A 16,348-nucleotide genomic window follows, 5' to 3' on the forward strand; every position below is an offset into this window, starting at 1 on the left:
TTGGTGACAGTCAGGGGTGAGGATCACAATTTCGGAATCTGTTTATTCGACCAAGTGCATTTGTATATACAACAAATGTGTCTTGTAATCGTTGGTGCACGGTGGTACAGACAGACAGGTGGCATGAAATAATGTCAACAACACAAACAGTCAACAACAAAAAAATACAACATATACAGAATATACCAAAAGGTACCACAAGGTAAAGATAAATGACAAAAGGCTCTGACAGGGACTAAGTGACAATAAGGATGCAGGTGTAGACTGGGTGTAAACATAAGTATGGACATATTCGGATAACAACGGATGGGTTAGTCTAGTTTATGTCAAAACTACAGGTGTCAAACCACTGGCCAGGGGCCCACATGTGACCCACTTCATGTCTATAATTGTGCTTGATTTTTAATTTCATTACATTTAGCATATGCTTTTATCCAAAGCGACTTACAATTATTTAAACACCGACGGACGCAGCCATCAGGAGCAATTAGGGGTTAAGTGTCTTGTTCAAGGACACTACAGCATGCTAGCAGGAGGAGCCTGGGATCCAACCAGCAACCTTTACATTACTAGACGACCAGCTCTACCTCCTGAGCTACCATCCCCTAATATTAAAATATGAAACAGAATAAGAAAGAATACGGAAACTTTTCTATTTATGATTTATTTACGTGTCTATTTTTCACACTTATCATTACAGCGCACACAGAGACCAACCCGGGTCCAGTTTTTTTTCCTTTGACGTTAAACTTCTCCCAAGTGGCCCCCAGGTAGAGTTTTAGAGCCCTGCAGTAAGTGTTCACAGTGTTTGACCTACGGGTATCAACGTTCGCAAATACATGATTTGCTGACTTTTCTCTTGATCGATTTGCCTGTAGAAATGCTATGAATTGATTTAAAATCATTTTGTAGCTTAGTATGCAGATGTTACAGTGTTTATGCTGCTTCATATCAGATCAGATATTACTTAATTCATCCCAAGGGAAACTATTGTGCGGCACTTGCAGTACAAAGTAAGAAAGCAATGCAAATACATAGAGTGCAAATACACAAAATCAACAATAAATGAGTTGACTTAAAAAAGTTAAAGAAAGTCTTCCCATTTACAAAAGATGGAGGTTTGCCGGAAACGTTTATTCGTGTAATTTTTAACTATTGCCCAACAGGCTGTTACAAGTTTCTACACTCGACTAGAATAGATCCAAGAACAGCAGAGGAGGATAAATTATCGGAATCATCTATTTCTTTCATTATTATAAAGTAAAGTAATATTCAATGAATACATGGTGTATTTCGTGTCCATGACGCGTGATAGTTTCTCGTAATTTATGTTCCAGCCTCTGTATTATATTAATTAAGGTAACCTGACTATAAATGTTATTTATTTTCATTCTGAGGCGATTACATTCATTTTGCCCAAACGGCTGCTATTTCCACGTTGGCTGGGATATGGCAGGAAGACATTGGAGCACAAAGCAGAGCTCCGGATTAACAAGGAGTAATAATGGCTGTGGCACTTCCAACTGACAACGTCGCAGTTCCCATGTCGAACGTTGGACTTGAACGCAGCAGAAGCTGTCACAATGGGCCCGGAAATCCCGCCCCCTTCCGAGCGGCGCGCCCTCTGATTGGCCCGAAGCGGCGGCGAGGGCGGCACGCGGGCCGACTTGCGATCGGCTGTGTGGGCGTGGTCAGGAGACACGGGCGACGCTGATTGGTCCACGCTGTGTGGAGGATCACAACAAATACTGTGTTATGTTTATCTGTCTTATTGATATCTTGTAATTAAGGTGCTGCATGTGTTATTTGTTTGTGATTAATGTAATTATATATATATATTTTGGCAATAAATACAATTAGCATGCTCTTTTTTATGTGTTTTTGTTTTTGTTGTTGTTTTTTTTTTTTTTACCTGAAAGCTATACTATGGCTTTTGTTTGTCATTAGGACCCTGGCTTTCAACATAAATCCCAACACAAATGATATAATCCATTGTTGAGGGGACAGGCATGTGCACAATGAGTTAGGGGATGGCGGGTAAAAACTGCTGCCTCATAACCAGGAACCTGGCACATTCATTCTGTTTTGCCAGCCGCAGCATGTATGCAATGCAGCGGGAGGAACAGCAGAACTGGGAAAATCAAAACGGTTGGTATTTACACCTGCACGAAAAACAAATGTCAACTGGACCTCCGCCATGCGTTTAAGTATTCCGACTTTTATTTTTCAACCATAAAATCCACCAAAAACATTTAAATATTCACCCGAACCCATGTATGCGTCTTGTTTATACTGTATTTTGTGTTATTATTTTGTATACTATTCTTTTTATACTACTTTATACAACGGTGTTGCTTGCGCTATGCACAAACAATGTCATTTCTCTACACATATGCGTGCTTGTATGCATGGATATGGATGTGATAAATAAACGTCTTGAATCACTTGTCGTCCAGCAGCAGGATCCGCGTCCGCGCCGTGTTGTTGTGCCGTCGACCGGGCCATACCGCGCAGCGACCGCCAGGGTGCGCTGCAGGGGAAAAAGCCCCAATGCGGAGCACCTCAGCGGCGCTTCCGGGACGACGGGCCGTCCTCTTCCGGCGTCACCGCGGACCTCGGCGTGTCTGGCGAAAATGGCGCTTTACAATTTCAAGAAGATCATGGTGGTTCCCACCGCGAAGGTACGGATTTGACACGGTGTCGCTTGGCCCCCGAGTAGCGCGGGTCGCACCGGGCGCTTGGTTGCGCCCCGCGGTGCTTCGGTGAGCGGGGTGCGGAGGGGTCGGTGGGTCCGGGATCGGAGCGGCTCCGGCGGGGAGAGGACACGTGTTGTGGAGGGGAACCTGGCCTGACAGTAGCGGCTCTAGCGTCTCGGTTCACGGGTGTTTCGTTATGAAATGAGTTCGCGGTGCGGAAAATCGAGGGACACGTTTTTGTTTTTTTTAATTTTAATTAAATTAAGTGTCGTCTGTGGTGCTTGTTGGTAGCGGGGTGTCCAGGTGTCTTCGTGTCATTCCATACTCCGGCCATGTCTTCAGATCTGTTTCATGCCTCTTTTAGAATCTTTTATTTTAGGTAGTGTTATTAGTCATATTTTACACTAATCCCGATATTCAACAGAAGCTACCGTATCCATTGGTACCAGTAAATAAATAATGATGATAATAATAATAATATTAATTAATAATAGTACCATGTGTAGTTGTGTAATTGTGCAACGATTTAAACAAAAATAAAAAAAAAATAGGAAGAAAGTTGTTCTTCCGCCCGTAAAACTAAAATAACCAAATCATCTTTTCTCAATTGTGTGTGTGTGTGTGTGTGTGTGTGTGTGTGTGTGTATATATGCGCATTTGTTTGTTTTTTTTGTGTGTGGTGACAGGTATTTTTTTGTCTCATTTGTGCTTTAATTGCTAAGGTGTTTTTGTTTCTTGTTTCTAATTGAAGGATTCATGTATCACTACCCCAGCGATGTATTGTTTACATTCGGTGTTGTGGGGTGTGACTGTAATACAGTTTCTGATTGGCACATGCGACTTTGTAGTTACAAATGTACACGTGAAAATGCATCATCTTAAAACCGATTAGGACTGTTTAACATTGATGGATATAAATTGTAGCTTAAGGCCGTTTACACAATATGTTTATACTGTTATTGTCTTGACATGTCAAATTGGGGTAACTGCACATCAGAACATATAGATCTTTGTTTGATGTCCAAACCAAGTTCCCCAAACTCAAGCATTCCTTCTCTGACTTATCTCTTGGTTTAGGATTTCATCGATGTCACTTTATCCAAAACTCAAAGGAAAACCCCCACGGTGATCCACAAGCATTACCAGATCCACCGTATCCGCCATTTCTACATGCGCAAAGTCAAGTTCACGCAGCAGAACTACCACGACAGGCTCAGCCAGATCCTCACCGACTTCCCCAAGCTCGATGTAAGTTATGATCCCGAAAAAATAATTTGGAAATAAACATCTTGGTGAAAAAGGTGCTGTAAAATGGGTGATGGACTTTGATTTTATTCATCTATGTTCTGAGAGAGTTTTTATTCCTCCTGCCCTTGAAACCCGTTATGTTCCAGTCATAAAAACTACGAAAAGCTCAGTTGGTTTCAGGTGCATATGTTTTATTTGTATTCTAAACCTAAATAAATGTGACGCGGTGGGATCTTTATTGCACCTGATTCGCTTGTTGTGTCTTTCTGGTTTGCCCCAGGATATCCATCCGTTCTACGCTGATTTGATGAACGTTTTGTACGACAAAGACCACTACAAGCTGGCCTTGGGACAAATAAACATCGCCAAGAACTTGATTGACAAGTAAGTGTGTATGAAAGTATTTTTCCTCGCGGTGCTTGTTATGAGTGCGTCATGTTCAACTTCTCCCCACTCTGGCATTGTCCATTTGGAGGAAAAAATGAGGGCAAAGCAGAATGTGGAATTGGATGGATGTTGGCCTTTAAACATTAAGATAACAGTAAACGGTCTTGAGATACTGTGACAAAGTATTCAGCGCTACCGCAGCAGATCAGTTTCGGCATTTGCCGCCACTTGTTTCCATCAGTGTTGCCAAAGACTACGTCCGTCTGATGAAGTACGGAGACTCTCTGTACCGGTGTAAACAGCTGAAGCGAGCGGCGCTGGGTCGCATGTGCACCATCCTGAAGCGGCAGAAGCAGAGTTTGGAATATCTGGAGCAAGGTAACGTACCAGGACCCGCGCCAGCTCTCAGTTCTCAATGTCCGAGCATATTGCCGTCATTGCCGTACTATAAAAAGGAAGAACATTGCCGCTGAGACACCGACTGGATTCCATTTCTGTTATGTTTTGAGTGGATGTGTTTTCCGTTCAACTGAAGAGCCGAATTCTCTCTCTCAGTGCGTCAGCATTTGTCCCGTCTTCCCACTATCGACCCGAACACCAGGACTCTGCTGCTCTGTGGATACCCCAACGTTGGCAAGTCGAGTTTCATCAATAAGGTGCGACGCTCAGCTGTAATTGGAAGTGTGCTCGTTGTGCTCGTCACGGCTTGCGTTGTGGCTTCCGTGTTTGTATTCTCGTGTTGAGTGTTTTGGATTATTCAAGATCTTTTTTGATTGCATTAAATGACTTTACAGTACCATTTTTCCTGAGGATAGTTCACATTTTTAGTTCATTTTTATTTCACTGTACTTCTAGAAGTACCACTGGAATTGGATTGGTGGAACGGTTTAACAAATATAAAATATGACAAAATTAAGTGTCTTTGCAAAAATACATGTTACAGTGATTGGCAGACACAAAAAGGGAGGTAGTATACAACATGTCAGCTATCATCAAGAAAATGTTTGGTAATGTAAAATCTGTGTGCTGACTAGTATACTGGCAAAAACTAAATTTGATACTGGAATGTTGCTTTTTAAGGAGGGAAGTCTCCTTTCACTTTGTCAGTATGAACCAGCGCCTCCTTAAAAAGAGGATCTGAGTCTCAGTTGAGGATTCTGTGTCAGTAGTTTGTCCACTCGGCTTCTTCCTGTTGGATCTGACCTCGCTGGCTGTGTTTAGCACAGCCCAGTCCTCTCCGCCTCATCCTCTAAATACATTTAAAATGCGAGAATTAAGTAAAACATAAATAAAAAAAATAAAAAAAAAAATCTAGGAACAGAAAATTTTATATTTCACCAGTTTGTAAACAGTGTAAATCAGGAGATCTTAAAACCATGTCCTTTAGTAAATGAATCTCAACTGGACAATACCCGATCATGCTTTTCAATAAGCTGTTTTGGAACTAGAGTCTTGTGATCTGACTGGTTTGTCGGACTGGGCTGGTTTTACAGTTGTGAACGCTCTGGTTCTCTTGGTGTCATTTGGCCGTTTCAGCCCGTGGACGTTCCGCTTAAAGTGAATTAACACCAGACTCTTCTCTGCCCAGGTCACCAGAGCAGATGTGGACGTCCAGCCTTACGCCTTCACCACCAAGTCCCTGTTTGTCGGCCACATGGACTACAAGTACCTGCGCTGGCAGGTAGAAGCCCCCCCCCTCCCCAACATCACAACCACTTCCTATTTTCTTTAATTATGTCATGTTCCCCTCGCTCTGTGAGCTCACTAGCATGGCTGGCTGATTATTTTTGTAACTGATTATTATTTGGATTACTACACATAATGTAATGATCCAAATAATTTTGCCATGAGCAACATAAAATTAGTAAATTAAATTTGGCTCCTCTTACAAAGGTTACACTAAAAAAAGGCAATGTAATTATCAATGTAATTGTGGCAGAATTGATCTAAACCCGAACTGAACAGGTTTCCCTGTTGGTCCAGACCGATTCAAACTCATTCTATAATCTAGAACAAAGACGGGCATTCACATTTGGTGAAGATGTCACATAAAACCAATTGGAAAGTTTTACCTGATGATTACTGTGTGTGTGTGTGTGTGTGTGTGTGCGCGTGTGCGTGCAGGTGGTGGACACCCCTGGGATCCTGGACCATCCCCTGGAGGAGAGGAACACCATCGAGATGCAGGCCATCACGGCGCTGGCTCACCTGCGCTCGGCCGTGCTCTACATCATGGACGTGTCGGAGCAGTGTGGCCACACGCTGGGGCAGCAGCTGGAGCTGTTCAACAGCATCCGTCCGCTGTTCGCCAACAAGGTCAGAGGTCACCAGGGGGCGTTGATTCTTAATAAAGGGGGTTTTTAAGTTTGAAATCAATTTGGCAAACGACAAGGCCTTCAATTGCATGTGAACATGGTATCAACTTGAATTGTTAAGAGTTTTAATTGCATTAAAAGGTCCGAAACTCAATGAGAGTCATTAGAATTCGCTGCCTCAGTCCAAAAATAAAAATGTAGTTGCATCAACACGTGGATTCAGAATAAAGGTTAAAAATACTAAGTTTGGATTAATAGTAGACAGGAAAATAATTCGAATTTGTTTGATTTTTCTCAAGTGCCATAACACTAGGTTGCTCCTAAATTTTGTTCAAAATCGGTTTTAGCATTTTTTTTTGCAACTTGGAGAGATAAAACCATAAAAATAATGCATAAAATGTATTCAAAAATCATTGTCGGCATAAAATCACCAAATTATAAAACAATAAAAAAATAAAATTCAAATTGGGCAACAAATTTCAGTCCAAATCAACCGATGTGTCTACATGTTGCAACAGCTTCCTCTTCTTCTTCTTCTTTCGTATATCATCAGATGGCCAACTCAGTGTCATATAGCCACGCCCTCGTCTCCAGTCCTAGGTCAAAAAGGCCAGCTTCTGAGGGTGGGCTGTATAGGGGGCAGCTGGTGATTATGTGCTCGGCAGTCTGTTCAGGTTCGCCACACTCGCATGACGCACTGTCGGATAGGCCCCACTTCTTTAGAGAGGACTTGAAGCGCCCGACGCCAGTACGCAGGCGGTTCAGCGAGGTCCATAGGTGGCGTGGCATGTCTTCTCCTTTTACACCTCCTCCTGGGTCCCGGATGTATCGTTGGATGCGGGAGGGCGCAGCTGACTCCCACGATTGTCTCCAGGATGCTGCCAGCCAGGCGTCCTTGGACAAGTCGTCAGGGATCGACTGTAGCATCTCTTGTGCTGCCTTGTTGTAGGGATGGCGAGACTTGAGCCTGCATGGTGGTGCCGGTGTTGTTGTGGCTTTGTGTAGGATGTGCCAGTCGTTCTTCTGGGCTTTCCTTGCCAGGGCGAGGGTAGCTGCTTCCCGTCGGAGACTGGGTGGGGCGATACCAGCTAGGACTGGCAGGTAGGACACAGGGGTGGGTTTCAGACAACCAGTTACTATCCGGAGGGCGCTGTTGATGACAGTATCCACCTTGTTCGCATGTGGACTTCTGCTCCAGGCAGGGGCACAGTATTCCGCTACGGGTAGGACCAGGGCTTGCGTGGATATGCGTAGGGTCTGGGGGGAAGCTCCCCAAGTCGAGCCTGCAAGGCGGCGGATGAGCGAGACCCTTGCGGTTGTCTTGGCCTTCACTTCATCCAGGTGCTGCTTGTAGGACAGCGTCCGGTCCAAGCATACGCCGAGGTACTTGGGGGCTTGCTGGAACTCCAGGCGGATGTTGCCAACATGCACGTCCAGTTCCCTTCTTGCCTCCCGGTTGTAGAGGTGGTAAGCTGCAGACACTGTTTTGCCCATGCTGAGCTGAAGGTGCCACTTCTGGAGGTAGTCTGCCAGGATGCCCATGTCTCGGTTGAGGCCTTCTTCCATAGTGTTCCATGTTGGGCATCGAAGCATGATGGCCAGGTCGTCCGCATAGCCGTACTTCTTGGATGTTGTGTCTGGCAGGTCGTGAATATAGATGTTAAATAACATTGGTGAGAGGACAGAGCCTTGCGGGACACCGTTCTTCAGCCTTCTGAGCCTGCTGGTCTGGCCATCGCTGGTTTGTAGGATGAAGCTATGGTTAGATAGCATCTCCATAATAAATCTCACCATGTGCCGGTCCGGGATTGTTCTCAACAGTTTCAGGTGTAGTCCACGGTGCCACACGGTGTCATAAGCGGCTGTCAGGTCCAGGAATACTACTCCAGCTTTCTCATTATCTTGGAAGCTGTCCTCGATGTCCTGGGTGAGTAGCGTTACCTGGTCCACCGTTGACCTGCCTCTGCGGAAGCCGGCTTGTTCCGGTGGGAGTTGAGGGTCCACCACTGGCTCAATGCGGCTGTGGATCAGCCTCTCCAGAATCTTGTACGGGACACAGAGCAGGGATATGGGCCTGTAGGACTTCGGGTCTTCGGCGGGTTTGTTCGGCTTTGGCAAGGCTATGATGGAAGCACGGCGCCAGGTCTTCGGGAGCTTGGACCTCCGGAAGCATGATGAGAAGAATGTGCGTAGCCATTGAGATGTTCTTTCACTTTGGTGCATAACAAACTCTGGGTGGATATTGTCTCGACCTGGTGATTTGCCCAGCTTCAGTTTTTTAATTGCTGCCTTTAGCTCGGCTGCTTCCTCTTAGATGTCGGCATTCGAACCGCTCAGCCGGGCAGATACATCAGTGTTGGTGCCTTTGGTGACACTTTAAAGTAACCGTTTGCTTTCTTTCTCAGCCTCTGATTGTCGTAGCCAACAAGTGCGACGTGAAGAGGATCGACGAGCTTTCCGAGGAGAATCAGGTGAGAGGTCGGAGGTTGAGTCTCTGAAACGTGAACACCTCATCAAGGCTTGAGTGTTGAGTGAAAAACAGGTTCATGAGTCTTGCATCGTTGACGTTTGTCCACCGTGTTTTATTTTGGCAGAAAATCTTCACCGACATTTCTGCCGAGGGTATCCCTGTTATCGAAACGAGCACCCTGACGGAGGAAGGCGTGATGAAAGTTAAAACTGAGGTGAGGCTCCTGTTTTCAGGATATACACCGATCAGCCACGACATTAAAACCACTGACAGTGAAGTGAATAACATTGATCATCTGGTTCCAGTGGCACCTGTCAAGGGGTGGTATATATTTTTATTATATACTGTATATACTGTTATATATTTAATGTATATTATATATATATATATATATATATATATATATATATATATATATATATATACATACACACACACACACACACACACACACACACACACACACACACACACACACTGTTATATATTGTTATCATGGATATATTAGGCAGCAGGTGAACAGTCAGTTCTTCAAGTTGTTGTGTTGGAAGCAGGAAAAATTGACAAGCCCTAGGATCAAAGTGTTGAAACAGTGAATGTTGCTATGATAGAAAGGTGTAGAACACACAGTGCATGGCAGCTTGCTGCGTATGGGAGCGCTCACAGTGTCCATGCTGACCCCTGTCCACCCCTGAAAGCACCTACAATGGACACGTGAGCGTCACAACTGGACCATGGAGCATTGGAAGAAGGTGGCCCGGTCTGATGAATCACGTTTCCTTCTACATCATGTGGATGGGTGGGGTTAGGGTCTGTTCCGATGGAGCATCTGTGGGATGTTCATGAACCACAAGCCTGATCCATGGGGGCCCCACCTCACAACTTCCAGGACTTAAAGGATCTGCCGCTAACGTCTTGGTGCCAGATACCACAGGACACCTTCAGAGTCTGGTGGAGTCCAAGCCTCCACAGGTCACAGCTGTTTTGGTGGCACCAGGGGGGGCTACACAATAGTCGTGGTTATGAGTGGTGGTTTAAATTTTGTGGCTGATCGGTGTATATTACTCATTCAAATGGTTAAACTTCTATAATTTAAGCAATCTAAAATCAATACTGTAAATCATCAGTCTGTTTGTCTATCTGTACAAATGAAACTCATCACATATGAAGTATATCTGACCAAAGCCTGTGATTAAATGATCTCATAATGGATTTAGATTACTAATTAGTGTTTCACAACGACCATAACTTAATCTCATGTCTAGACCATCCCACTGATAAACAATGACACTGAAATCACCATGCCTTTTGGTGGTGTCGTACTTACTTACTTACAGTGTTTTTGGCTCCCTCTCCCAGGCCTGCGACAAGCTCCTCACCCACCGCGTCGACTCCAAGATGAAGGGCAGGAAGGTGCACGATGTGCTGAACAGACTCCACCTCGCTGTTCCCGCCAAGAGAGACCAGAAGGTACACACTCGGCACACACAGAAAGTAACCCTACGAGCCATCAATAGCTATCGCTGTTTATTTCGATTTTTTCATAAGCTGTATTTATTTTATTTTTTTGGGTGGATTTAATAATAAGTGCCAAAGATGGATCATTAAGCATCCTTCACATCTGTGGTGTTTACCAGTAAATCTGACTGGGAGATTTGATGAAATGGTTGACGTCATTGTTGGTGATAATGTCATTTTATAATGAAGAATAATAATAATAATAATAATAATTATAATAGTAATAATAATGTGAAAATAACACCACTTAAGAAAAACAGTTGTTTGAGTGGAAGTGTTGACGAATTAAAGCTGGCCTTAAACTGTGTTTGAATAGCATTTATAAGTGGAATTTGTTTTTTTGGGCTACTACATTTTAAAATAAGTTGGGATAAACATATTGATTCAAAATAAAGGCAAAAAATACAAAGTTTGGATCTAATTTGAATTTGGTCTAGAGCCAAAATACAGAATTGGACCACAAAATTTTATATATATATTATACAAACACTTTTTTTTTTTTTTTTTTTTTTTTTTGCAAACTGCCCTTGAATCCAGATTGTGGTCCGGAGCACTGTCTTTTCAGGCGCTACGTTTCGTGGTGGTCGTCAGACTCCATACAACACACTGTCTCTGTTGTACTCTACCTAAATATAGGTGTATGCGCCTGATAATATATCAGTGTTTAGAACCTTTGGACTGAAGAGCATCGTCTCCCTCCGTGTTGGTACTCGCAGGGCGACTGTGGAGCAGATGTGCCGTTGCTTCAGATTTGTATTCATGTCTGAGAGCGGCGTGTCTGGTGCCCAGGGGGCGCCATGTGGTGCCATGTGGTGAGGACTCCATCCAACCTGGAGAGTCGAATCCGAGAGGGAGCGTATTCTCTCTGATCCTCCTCAGTCAGGGTCATTTTGATAAGTTTGAGTGGATTACCAGTCACAACAAAATATAACTTTTTATTTTTTATTTTTTAATAAACCTGCTGGACATTTGTAAATTAAATAAATCCCTTTTCTTTTGTTGAATCTAAAAGGGAAGAGTAATAATGTCATAGGATATATTGCCTAAAATTAGACTTATGTTGTAGTGCTGTTTAAAGTGCCATACACATTGTCTGTGTCTGTCGTGTATTACACGGTAAGTTCCAGAATTTCCTTTTAATCCGCGACGCTGATTTATGAAATTCACTCGCCTTGCCTTCAGCTCTTTGCAAGTGCACCATCTTTGCTTTCTTGCAGGTTAAAGCGTACCCTGCCACTAACAATGGAAACTGCATATATATGGGATAAATATCACATATTTTAAATTTTTTTATTATTTATTATTTTTAAAGACAATTCTCAGGAATCCTTGGGAAGTGTACTTTAAGTAGCAAAGCCAGTGGTGGTGTGGACTCGGCCGTAGCAGTGTTGAGGTTTCATGATGTCTTCTGTTTCCTCTGCACCAGGACAGACCAGCGTTCATCCCAGAGAAAGCTCTCCTGCGTAGGAAGGCCATGGAAGTGGATAAACCCAAACGCAAGCTGGTTCGTGGTTCAAACCTTATGTCAGGCGGCGGTCAGAGGGTTAATTTAATGTTTCGGCACACTTTAAATACTATGTCTTTACACAAATCACGTGAACAATTATTTTGTCATCCATAGAGGTTATTTCACCACTCAGTGTGTATCACAAAGCCAACTAAATAATCCATTCCTGTTACTCCAAAAAAAAAAAAACTTTGTTTTTAATCATGCTCAATAACGTGCAAAAAAAAAAAAGCTGATTTTATTGCATTTCTTAGGATAAGCTGCTGCAGATGAAGTTGTTTTGTGATGCAGGAATCAAACAGTTGCTGCATGATCCTGTTAATTGTGTTGAACAGCTCCAATACCAACAGCAATTTGGATTAAAACTGTTTTTTTTTGTTTCGTTTTGTAACAGTGGAATTACAGTTTCCATGCATTTGCAATGAACTCCTAGCGCCGGTCATCAAAAACACCTTCTTAAATCTCAAAAAAAAAAATATGAGAACAGGCTCATTTTGACGGCCATCCTGTCTCTCTTCCCCCCCACACACACACACACACACACACACACACACACACACTTACAGGAGAGAGACCTTGAGGTGGAGCTCGGAGATGACTACATTCTGGACTTACAGAGTAAGTCAACAAGGTTTTTAATGTGGACGAACACGGACGGACGGAGGGAGGGAGGGAGGGAGGGAGGCGGGCGCGGTGCTGACTGCCAGTGTTGGTGTCTTTCAGAATACTGGGATCTGATGAACGAGGAGGAGAAGCAGGACAAGGTCCCAGAGATCTGGGAGGGCCACAACATTGCAGACTACATCGATCCAGACATCATGAAAGTAAGCGGCAGAGTTTCATTTAAATTTTTTATTTATTTTTGTCAGATTCCATCCAAATTGAATGGGAATTTTAGGCCCACGTTAAAAATGTTGTCATGAACATAATGTGAATGAGGTTTCCATAAGTTGGGCTGAGGTAAACAAACCGTTCCCAAATCCCCTGGAGTGCCGGACCCCTGGGGGGGGGGGGGGGGGGGGGGGGGGGGGGGGGGGGGGGTCAGCGGCGATGGCAATTAGGTTCACGGGGCCTTGGATGATTTGAAGCAAACGTTTCTTGATAGTGAGATATTGGTTCAAAATTCCACATGAGTGTTACTTGAAATATAAACTCTGACAAACTCCGTGTCCAGACCGTGTTCTAACGAATATGAGCGTGAGTGTGTTCTGACGTCTCGAAAACCTTACTCTCTCCCTCTCCACTTTGAAAGTAGAACAAATGCAGACGAGGCGACGCTAATAAATACATGAAGAAAAAATGTTCTGTTTCTTAAATAGGGGACGTGAGATTGAATCAGGATCATTTTAGGGGTCTCTGAGCAGGGGGAAGGGAGAGCCCCTGGAGCTACTACTTGATATTTGGAAGAGGGTTTGGTTGGACGGGTTCCACTGATGTTTGATTAGGTTCAGGCAAGTATGGGGGCCCAAGGGGGACACTTTTGGCCCTAGACTTTGTTCACTTTGTAGAAATGGGAAAATAAATGATAAAAGCCTTGAGTGGGGTGTTAGGGGTCCGCACACACACATTTGCACACGCACACAGAAAAGCTGAGCTTTTGCGGTTGTGTGTTCGATAGAAACTGGAGCAGCTGGAGAAAGAGGAGGACCTGAAGCAGCGGGCGGGCGAGTACGACTCGGACGAGGAGAGCGAGGACGAGGAGATGCAGGAGATCCGCGTGCTAGCCAAGCAGATCAAGGAGAAGAAGCTGCTGAAGGTCATGGCGTCCAAGGAGAAGGACGTCCACGGGCCCCGCATGCCCAGGACTGCCACCAAGGTGAGCGATGAGAGGCCTGCGGGGGGCAGGGTGCAGCCACCCACCGGCTGCGCTTTGTCTGGTTGGACGCTGCGGTGAAGTCAAGTAGGATCAACGGCAAAACCTTCAAATACTTATGGGCGCGATGAGAAACTAAAGGTCACATTCTCTTACTGCGTGATGCTCTCACGGTATCTGGATCTCACCACCGTGTTGTTCCCCTGGAGTATGATTCGTGATGATGTTGAATTATGGCCGAGCTTTTAAGCAGTTGTTTTGTTTTTGGTGTCATAAAAAATAAAATAAAACATGTATTCTATCAGGATATCTGTGGGTCTTTAGAAATGGTGACAATGTATTCAAATAATTTAATGATAAATTTCTTAACTTGTTTTTTTTACTAAAGTCTGAAATTTGATTTTTAGACGTATCAAATTGTTAGCTGTAATACAAAGTTGGCAAACAATTAATATAAAAAGAGGACATTGATCATGTCAGTCCCTCGTGGGGAAAAGGGTAAAAAATAAACATTCACCGCTGCAAACATATATAAAATCATTTTTATTTTTTTGCTCAGTGGTATTTAATTGTCTCTAAGGAAAATTCCTGATGCCCTCCATACATATTGAAAACATGCTCATAATTTGTATGATATATGTAAGGAATTTAAGTGTAAAATAACCTCGCAATGACTGTAAAGATCATCAATAATGGAATTGAATCATCGGTCAAATGTGCAGTTCATTCCTAACAGGATATTTAAATCCTCTACACGAGGAATATGACAGTGGACGTGCTCTGTGACGCTTGGATTTCACGGCGCGGTTCTCAAACAGCTTTGAATGTGTTTGTGATGTTTCCAGGTTGAGAGGAAAACTCTGGAGAAGGAGATGAGCGGCCTGGGCCTGGACATGACGGACAAGGACAAGGTGAGATACCCGACACTGAACGGCCATGTTGGTTGGGGAGCGTGGACCGCGCGGAGCAACGTGTCATTATTTCCTGGGATGTTTCCAGCCCTCGTGTACGGAGTCATCAAGACTACAAAATGACTTCTCGTGATGTGAAAATAAGTATTAATGTTTTCTTGGCAAAATAATAAATAAATAAATTTTCGCCTTTATCTTCGAGGTTTGCGTGGCACGCATGTGTTGCGTTCAAACCGTGACCTGAAATCACGGTGAACAGATGTTGACCCGGCGCTCCGGTTTGACCCCCCCCCCCCCCCTTTTTTTTTCTTGTGCTCGCAGTCCCACTACGCCGATCAGGCCCGGCGCTCCCGCAGCGTCACTCGCAAGCGCAAGCGCGAGCAGTCGGCGCCGCCTGCCTCCAAGACCCGCAGCCAGAGCGCCTCCCGGCCTCCGCGGGACAAGTCTGGCATCCGCGACGCCAAGGTATGTGTGCAGTACTGTGTGCGTCCGGGGTCGTTGCTGTTGTTCCGGGGTGGAATTTCAACAACACAAAAACATGTGAACTGCCCCCTCCCCCACACACACAGATGGCGAAGAAGGTGAAGACGATGATGAAGAGCTCCCAGAGGGACATGAACCGCCAGGGCAAGAAGGGAGAGGCAGACAGACACGTCTTCGACCTCAAACCCAAGCATCTTTTGGCTGGAAAGAGGAAATCCGGCACCACGGATCGCAGATAAAACGCACCCGTCTAGACGGTCCGGACCTGGGACTTTGCCCTTTTGTTATTTTTATCCCCCCCCCAACGCAAAAGAGTCAATTTCTATTAAAACCAGCTTCTGTCCTCTCTTTCACCCTCCTTCCCCCTGCGGTAAAATAGATCTATATATTTCCTGTTTTACGGGGGAGTTGATGTGACATGGTGAGCCTCTATGTAAAGAATAAAAGTTGTCCCATCTAAACAAGTAATAACTGATGACTCTCAGGCCTCGTTGAACTGTTTTCCTATTTCTCAGCTGTGAGTGAACGCCATCGATGTCATGCTTCACAGGGAGTCTACTCTCTGTTCCGCCGCTGGGGAAAACGAATAAACAAGGCTGAGCTGACGCGCGTCCCCTCTGTTTTCCTTGGTGCGTTCACGTTGGACCAACGCGCCTCGGCCCAAGATGTGACCCCCAGCTGAGCGGGGCTGTCTGGGTGGCCTTCAAAGTAAAAGCTGCTCCCGAGCCATTATCGCACGCCGATTCAGAAGCATCAAGCGGACGTGGAATATAAATGTTAGAATGATAGATTTGTGTAATTAGCTTTAACACAATCCTCGCAAGGAGAGATCTGACAGATTACCGGTAAATTCCCTATTTAGTTCTAAGCAGCCAACAGCTAATGGAGATAAAGATAATGTATTCCAACGTCCTCTAATTACCAAATGTTTCGACGTTATTCTACCCGCTTGAATAAAAAATATATTTTAACTGCAGAAGAACGATTTGATTATGTTGGT

The 16,348-nt window shown here is 44.4% G+C and overlaps 1 protein-coding gene across 1 annotated transcript; it reads left to right on the forward strand.

The window, feature by feature from the left end:
• The first annotated feature begins 2,598 nt into the window (after positions 1-2,598).
• On the forward strand, positions 2,599-15,953 carry gtpbp4 (GTP binding protein 4). The gene is made up of 17 exons (XM_080011183.1): positions 2,599-2,681; positions 3,774-3,944; positions 4,225-4,328; positions 4,573-4,709; positions 4,887-4,987; positions 5,920-6,012; positions 6,456-6,647; positions 9,052-9,117; positions 9,241-9,330; positions 10,476-10,586; positions 12,061-12,138; positions 12,708-12,759; positions 12,865-12,965; positions 13,760-13,957; positions 14,800-14,865; positions 15,187-15,330; positions 15,435-15,953. The coding sequence occupies exons 1-17, from the start codon at positions 2,634-2,636 to the stop codon at positions 15,585-15,587; spliced, it is 1,905 nt and encodes a 634-aa protein (XP_079867309.1). The 5' UTR covers positions 2,599-2,633; the 3' UTR covers positions 15,588-15,953.
• The last annotated feature ends 395 nt before the right edge of the window (positions 15,954-16,348 follow it).

This window comes from Zeus faber, assembly GCF_960531495.2.
Source record: "Zeus faber genome assembly, chromosome: 12".
NCBI classification, from domain to species: Eukaryota; Metazoa; Chordata; class Actinopteri; order Zeiformes; family Zeidae; genus Zeus; species Zeus faber.